This window comes from Macaca nemestrina, unplaced genomic scaffold, assembly GCF_043159975.1.
Source record: "Macaca nemestrina isolate mMacNem1 unplaced genomic scaffold, mMacNem.hap1 Scaffold_157, whole genome shotgun sequence".
NCBI lineage: Eukaryota > Metazoa > Chordata > Mammalia > Primates > Cercopithecidae > Macaca > Macaca nemestrina.
In genome coordinates, this window is record NW_027257640.1 from 29,867 (window position 1) to 37,589 (window position 7,723).

The 7,723-nt window shown below is 39.4% G+C and overlaps 1 protein-coding gene across 1 annotated transcript; it reads right to left on the minus strand.

The window, feature by feature from the left end:
• Nucleotides 1-5,291: 5,291 nt before the first annotated feature.
• Nucleotides 5,292-7,511, minus strand: LOC139361311 (testis-specific chromodomain protein Y 2-like). The gene has a single exon (XM_071089931.1). It carries the CDS (start codon nt 7,178-7,180, stop codon nt 5,555-5,557), a length of 1,626 nt encoding a protein of 541 aa, XP_070946032.1. The 5' UTR covers nt 7,181-7,511; the 3' UTR covers nt 5,292-5,554.
• Nucleotides 7,512-7,723: the final 212 nt, after the last annotated feature.

Consider the following 7,723-nt stretch of genomic DNA (forward strand, 5'->3'; position numbering starts at 1 on the left):
GCAGGTAGGGCATTTAGAAGTTACATTTGAGTGTTCCTCAGGGGTTAGTCTCTGATTTTAACAAATTATCTCTTTAAAACTTGCTTGGCATGACTGCTGAGAGGGCAGAGTCTGTTTTACAATGCTTAGAAAGATCTGGGTTGTCTCCTAAATCAAGGTAAGCATGTACAAAAACAACAACAACAACAACAACAACAAACAGAATAGAAAAAAAAAACTTAAAGTCTTTTCTTTGCCATCTGAAGAAAAGTTTTAACTGTTAAATAGTACTAAATTGAACATTTCCCTCAGAAAGCTAGGCCTGTCTCTCCTGGAGCTGGTAAGATTGTCATGCCCTTGACAGGTAAATAAATAAATAAATAAATAAATAAATAAATAAATAAATAAACAAGCAAAGAAAATAGGCCACTTTCTTTTTTCAGAGTCTCACGGTCAATTAAATTTCTGTGTTTCATAATGTACACAGAGAGCTGCACACTGCAGATTGTGATCTTTCTAAAGAAATAGAGAGAGAAAGCATCCCATACTCTTTTCCCCCTTTGAAGTAGCCCTGACTGATTAAAAAGATAGAGAAGACGTTCCTTCCTTTTGCATTCCTCTTGTCTTTCCTGAGTCTGGTGACTGATGTAGGTGTCCCCCATGGTTGCAAGCCAGACCTTCACCCACAGTTCCAGAGGAGCTAGACAGTAGGACAAGTAATGTTTACCTTCACAGGCTTTTGCTCTCCACTGGTGAATCTTGGCTGATTTCCTAAGCCTACTGAACCTAGAAGATTCCCTAAGTAACCTGGAAACCAAAAAAAAGATTCTATAATCATTGGATTCAAGCAAGACATTATATAGAGTAAGAATTTTAACACTATTGCTGGCTTCCCTTGCTATGGCCTAGAAAAACATTGAAATTCCAGGAAATAAGAACCGCTGACTTTGACACCTAAAATTCTCTTATAGTTTAAATTTCAGTGCTGCTAGGTGAAGAACGTGTATGGCTGGCTTTCATAAGATGGCAGTTAGCTAGACTATGTCTCCCAAAGGCACCTTCTTTCTGATTATTGAAAGTGAAAATTTTCTGTTTACAAATAGAGCAGAGAGTTTTACTCCTGTTAAGAGAGACACAGAAGAGAGAGCAGTTAAATAACCAATGGTTTTGTGCAAAGTAGTGACAAAGCTTCCCACAGAGAAAAACCTCATCTCACTACGTTGCATTTTAAGGTCTAAAATGTTCATGAAAATGCTGAATCCTGGGTGTATATAGTCAATAGTCAGAAAAAGAAGGTTAAGGCTCTATTGCCTGTCCTCACAGTATGTGTCTCTGCAGAAAAGTAGGATGTATCTCACAAAGCAACTGTTTAGATATATGTAGCAGTGCTGAGCTTTTTATAGAGAAATAACCACCCAAAAGAGAAATTTTAGTTGAATGTATGCCATTCCATACAATGCCATAAATATCTCTCATTGGCAGACAAGAAGACTCTTATTAAACAAAAATTTTTAGACTACAATTTTTAATTCTTAACGTTTTGGAAAAAAATCACAAAATAGTAACTATTTGAATTGCATTTCTAATTACTGACTGTTAGCAGTAGGATTATATCTCCAGGTCTCACCATTGCATACAAAGAAGAAATCGGAGACCCAGTAGCCACACAATGGCAAAAAAAAGAAAAAAAGATAAAAAGAAAGAAAATGCAACAGAAAAGCCTGAAATTTTTGGTGGCAACACTCTGATCGGCTGTCAGAAACTGGAGTCAGTTTTAAGGCCTTCACGTAACAGTGTGCTCTATTCTTAACCGGAAACTTTCGTTTAGATATCCTTTCAGTCCCATGTGACAACTAGATCTTCTGTTAAATAAAACAGTTAGGACAGAGGCAACACTTTCAACAGTGGAGGGTTAGAGGACTGCCAATGTGTCTACCACATCCTTTGTCCTGTGTCTCTCAGCATCCTTTCTCCTAAGCCTTGTAAGCATGGCAGGAAAATCTGTTGGATTTCATCTGACACTGGCCCAGAGCTTTGTTTACTCTTGAGAAATAAATTTAAAAAACAAACAAACAAACAAAAAGAGAAAAAAAAAAAAACAACTGAGGACAGGCTGCAGATATGAATATAAATAGAGGACAATAGATATGAACAGAAATAGATGGACTCGGAAGAAATAAAGTGTACTAACTAGTCTTGAAGAATACACTACTCATCTTTTCTGGGACCTTGGGCCTGCAACAATTAATAGCTGAAGTAATGACTCAGCTTGGCTCAGGAACTTGGCTTTGAGCCACACAAGAGTTAAAGTGAAAGCATGTCCCCAGAAACTGGCCTGTGACCAGAGGCTAAAACGATAATTTACAGAAACTTGACTCGTAGTCTAAAGCATGTCCAGTAATGTACCATGCCCTTTGTAACAAACTGGAGGAAAATGTGCACATGTTCAGAAAAACAGAGACGCTATTTCCTGGAAGCCCTCTGGTTACACAAAACACAAAAGACATAACATTTTAATGTGGAGCCTTTTTTTTTTTTTTTTTTAATCTGAGTAGCTGTGGGCATGTCTTAAGCGCGCACACACACACACACACACACACACACGCACGAAAGTTGAGCTTTTAAAAATATATTTGCTTGGGCCATAGGATTGTGCAGTATTGTAAATTTGTGTCTGTGGCCTGATTTTTCAGGCTGTTCCTCTGCTTGTTGAATTTGTACCAATAATCTACCACAACTATGTAGTTTTTCTTTGTCAATACAATTGCAGACGTAGATAGTTTCTAAGGGTGGGAAGGCATACTGTTTGAAGTTTCTTATGTGCAAAGCTTTTTGCACTGTGAAACAACCCAAATCTTTATAAATATTGTAAAATTGTTCATGCCTTCTTAGCAGTCATATCAGAAAACACCACAGTAAACAACTCCCAAACATCAGAGAAACATTCTCCCTGGAAACAATCAAAACCAAACTGTGTTGCCCCAGCTTTTCTGATCTCGGTCTAGAGACTCTTTTGGTCACATCATCATCAGTTTTCCTATTTTAACAAGCAACTCTCCAAGTCCATGGCTTCCCCTATAGGAAATGCAAAATGAATGAGGTGCCAGTAAAGTGCAAGTTTCTTTTTCATTACAGTACCTTAAATAAGTAAAGTAAGACCTGTGGAAGTTTTCTGATACATCGACAAATATATAGAGCATTTCTAATATCTAGCCCGTGTGTTTGGTCTTACATGAGAAGATGTTTTGTTATACCTAAGCCAAAATCTTACTGCGTCTGAGAAATAGACAGCTCTACAGGCAACAGAAAGATGTTGGGCCAATCGACATTTCTTCTATAGCATGTCATGTTAAATAAAAAGCAGTCAGAGTGAAGAAAATACATTCTAATTGCCATTAGCAAAAGAGACAGAACCCTTTAAAAACCCTAATTTAAGCCATAGTTATCCCATAGATATGTTTTTTTTAAAAAAAAAAAAAAAAGGGAAAAATAGAAATGAAATCAGGAGTTTTGCCTCTAAAAGAGACCAGATCTAAACTTTCCCAAGCCAGGGCTGTGATGACATCTTTCTATCTCTGAAGTTTCTGGCATTTCTATGTTTCTGGAGGCCACTGCATTCTTCAGTACCTGCAGGAGAGAAAGCTTGTGGTATGGTTGATTCACCTAAATATTTGCAGGGAGCTGTCACCTGTACCAGCACCTGACCTGCATGCCTCATTGTTATACCTAGACCGTTTGTTCCTCAAAGAAGACCACCAGAGTCCAGAGTCAAAGCCAAGTGGCAATGAACCTTTACTACAAGTTCGAACTTGGTCCCTCTATTCCACAGCATACAAGAGGGCCTCGAACAATGCGAGTGCTTGCTTTTTATAGCCCGATGTAAACAGGATACGTAAAGTTACAGAGGAACGAGGGAATTCTTTTGGTTACAGCATTACAATTGGTTTACATTTTAAGTTATACATTTAGCAGTTTTCTATTGGTTCCCGTGCTTTCAGTAAAACCACAAACGGCTGTGTCCTTATCGGGGACTTTCCGGGTGATGTTTTTCTAAAGTTGAGATATATGGTATTCTCTGAGTTGAGAGATGTGTTTGTACTGGGCTCAGGAAGTTGAGAGATACATGGTGGGATGTGTTTGTACTGGGCCTGTTTGTTGAGCCTGGGGCTGAGGAATGTGCCTGATTTCTTTCAGCTTGTGGTATGGTTGATTCACCTAAATATTTGCAGGGAGCTGTCACCTGTACCAGCACCTGACCTGCATGCCTCATCACAGATAACATGTGTAGCTGTGTGCAGTGACTGGAGTCAACCATCACTCACTCATACACCTGCCTCTATTCTGTGCCTGGTGCATCCATAGCGAAATGAAACTCAAGCCCATAGTTTGAGCTGAGAGCAACCTGCAAGATGGGTGTGTAAATTTAGACAAGCAGGCTCAAGAGAAACTTTATGGAAATGTACCATCATCCACAGAGATTCTTGGCTGGTGAGGCGACATCCTAGAAATCCTGTAACAAAGATGGCATTCATTACCAGTGACCAGAGGGTTATTGAATTACGCCTATGTAATGCAGCTTCTGTGAAAACCAACAGCACAGGATTCAGAGAGCTTCTGGGTAGCTGATCACGTAGAGCGTTCCAGAAAATTGTGTGCACATAAAAACAGAAACTGATAATGTTAAATGTCATACAGAGTCTAGGGGTCTTTTCATTATTTTGAAAGAAATTTCTGCCTTTAATCATGCTTCCAGAATTTTAGTGTAACTACAACATAGTCTAAGGAAACCTAAATGTGCACATTACAAGTATTAGAAAGTGGCTATTTCCACCAAAAAGAATCCAAAATTCACTAGTAGGGTGCAACAAGTTTTACTTTGGAGAGATAAAGTTGTCTTTTGTTAACTGGTTAAGAACTAGCCATTTAAAAAGAAAAGAAAATCAAATATTTCTCACCATGTATTCTAATCATATGTTCAGTTTAGGAGAATGATGATCAGGGAATTTTGGTTCGGAAATATTTCTTCTAAAAGATAAGCCTTTTCATTTATAATTTTGTGTCTTGGAATTATTTGTGCCACTGTAAAGTCAAGGGCACCATCTCTGATAGTTCTGTGTCTGTCTTTGTGGGAGGCAAGCTGAGGCTGCCTCATACCCCAGTAGACTCTGCATTCTAGTATATAAAAATAAGAAAAATGAACGTTATTACAGAATTCTCTGTCATCCACATCTAATAAAATGCAATTCTGAGCTTATATATAGTAGTAGCCATAGATACAAATTAGAGTTTGCAAGAACAGTCTAGTACCCCCCAGTCTGCTTTCATATTTGGGCTTATGTGTGTATAAAATAATCACATTTGTTCAAGGAAATGTTTTATTAATTCTTTTAAAGTTACAGTGCTTAAAAAATGCCATGGTAATTTAAAGACATAGCTTGGACATTTCCAGATCTGCTTCCAAGCCTTCAGCTTGGGTGAAATTGTTTCGTGCTATGAAGATGGATTAGGGCATCTTGCACCTCATGATGTATTTGGTTCGTCTTAGTTCTTGGGTCCTGAGCAGACAGACTGACAATTAAAACTCATTAATTTGATTTTCAACATACTTTACCATGGATTCGACCCCTTGGGCTGAGCCCCAGATCTTCCTCAGCACCTCACACTCTCTCTCATTGGCCTTTTCCAACTCCATCTTAATATTGCAGCGAACAAGGGCCTTACATTCTTCTAGCACAACTGCATTATGTAAGGAAAGCTTCCTAATTTGAATCATAACCTCTTCGGTGAAAGTTCCAGTCAAGAACACCTGAGAGACCAGGCCTTTGGCACATGCCTCCCGCGCTGTCAGTTTTCGCCCAGCAATAAACATTTCATTGGCAGATGCTTCACCCATGATTTTTGGAAATGTAACAGTAGAACATCCATCTGGACTCTGTCCAAATGTTGTATAAGGGGTTTGGAACCACGCCTTTTCAGTTGCCCACACTAGGTCACAAAGGGGCAGAACGGAAGCACCAAGTCCAATGGCAGGGCCATTGACTGATACAACAATAGGCTTTTTAAACTGAATAAAGGTATTCACAAAGTTCTTGATGGTGTTCACCATTTCAAAGCTTGCTTTGTTTCTGTCATTCCTTAAATGCTTCACAAAATACCCAAAATCAAGACCGCAACAAAACACACTTCCAGCTGCACTGAGTAACACAAGCTTGCTGTCATCTGCAGCAGCCCTATTCAGAGCATTCACCATTTCTTTAATTACTTCTGTATTCAGTGCATTTTTTTCTGTCGATCTGGTTGATAGCAATATCTGGGTGAATCCATCCTCTTTCTTCACTACAATGTCTCTGTATGTGCTGGCACTCTCTGTTAGCCTTATGGTGAAGTACATTTTCTTGACAAAAGACTGGTCTCTGCCATCATCAGTAACATGTCTTTTGCCACCTTTCACTCTTGGAACTGATGTATGTGTGTCTGCTGTTCCAGTGGCTGCTAACGGGTCTATTAATACCACTATAGCTTTTTGGGGAGCTGAGCTTGTGGCCACAGAAGCAGTAACTGAACCAGACATCTGAGACATTAGTGGCTGTAGCAGGGTCCTGTTCTCTATTCCAGCCTGTTCTGCACTGGGACCTGACAAAGGGTCCCTGATTGGTTTCCCTTCTGTCACCTTGAAGTCCACCATGTCCTGCTGATCTACTGCAATAGGGTCCAGTTTCTTGAGTTCCTGAAAGCCGCTCACAGCTTTCTTGTTGTCCACAGGACTGTCAGGTGCAAATGTCTTGAGGGTTGAATTTACTAACTCCATATCCTTTGCGTCGGTGAGAAGTAAAGCTGCCTTTCTCCTAACGTTCTTGCTGGCAGCAAATAACTGGCTGCTTTTGGATCCGTGTTGTTTGCCAGTCACTAGCATTTTAGGAGAGCTCTTAGTATAGTCTGCTTTGGTAGATCTGGAAGTTCTTCTTCTGGCATTGTTTGAACAAATTCTACTTGTCCTGGTCCATTCTAGTTTTTTCTGTTTCTCAGTCTGTCGTCTATTAAAATCATGTATACATTTTTCACAGTTCATGAGGTGATGTTCTGGTTCCCAAGTGTCATCCTGTTTGTCATAACCTTTCCACCGAACCAAATACACTGTATTCCCATTTTTGTCTTGTCTTTTGTCAACAATAGTTTCAACCTCAAACTCCTGGGAAGCCATGAAGAAAGACACAGGATTGGAGCAGTTGCTGTGCCAACTTGGTTTCAGTTGCCTCTCCACCTAGCCACTTCTTTCTGCCTCCTGTGCTTCACCAGGTTCTGCGTACGGATGAGTCTCCTCTACTCCGTCACCATGGGTGTAGTGAAAATTGTGTGAAATAGCAGCTATGCTATGTGCCTTAGGCTCTCTACCCTTAGTCCCTAGTGGAACAGCTTAGGCTTTGTCTCATGGTGCATGATAGCTTCCTCAGTAGCCTCAGGGAAGAGTAGTTAAATCCACAGCCCCCACCCTCTCTTGTAGTACAGAAAGCGTTCTTCCTGCCGGTTACTCTTTTGTGTTTCTTTGTTTAATTGTGGTTGCTATGACGATTATATTCAACATTCTAATGTTATAACAATTTTAAAGTTATACTAGCTTACATTTAGTAACATACAAAACCGTTACTCCCATATAACTTAACTGCACTATTTCATTTACTGAATTATCAAAATTATACCTTTAAGCATTGCATGTCAAAAACAAAAATTAGTCATAGATTTTTTA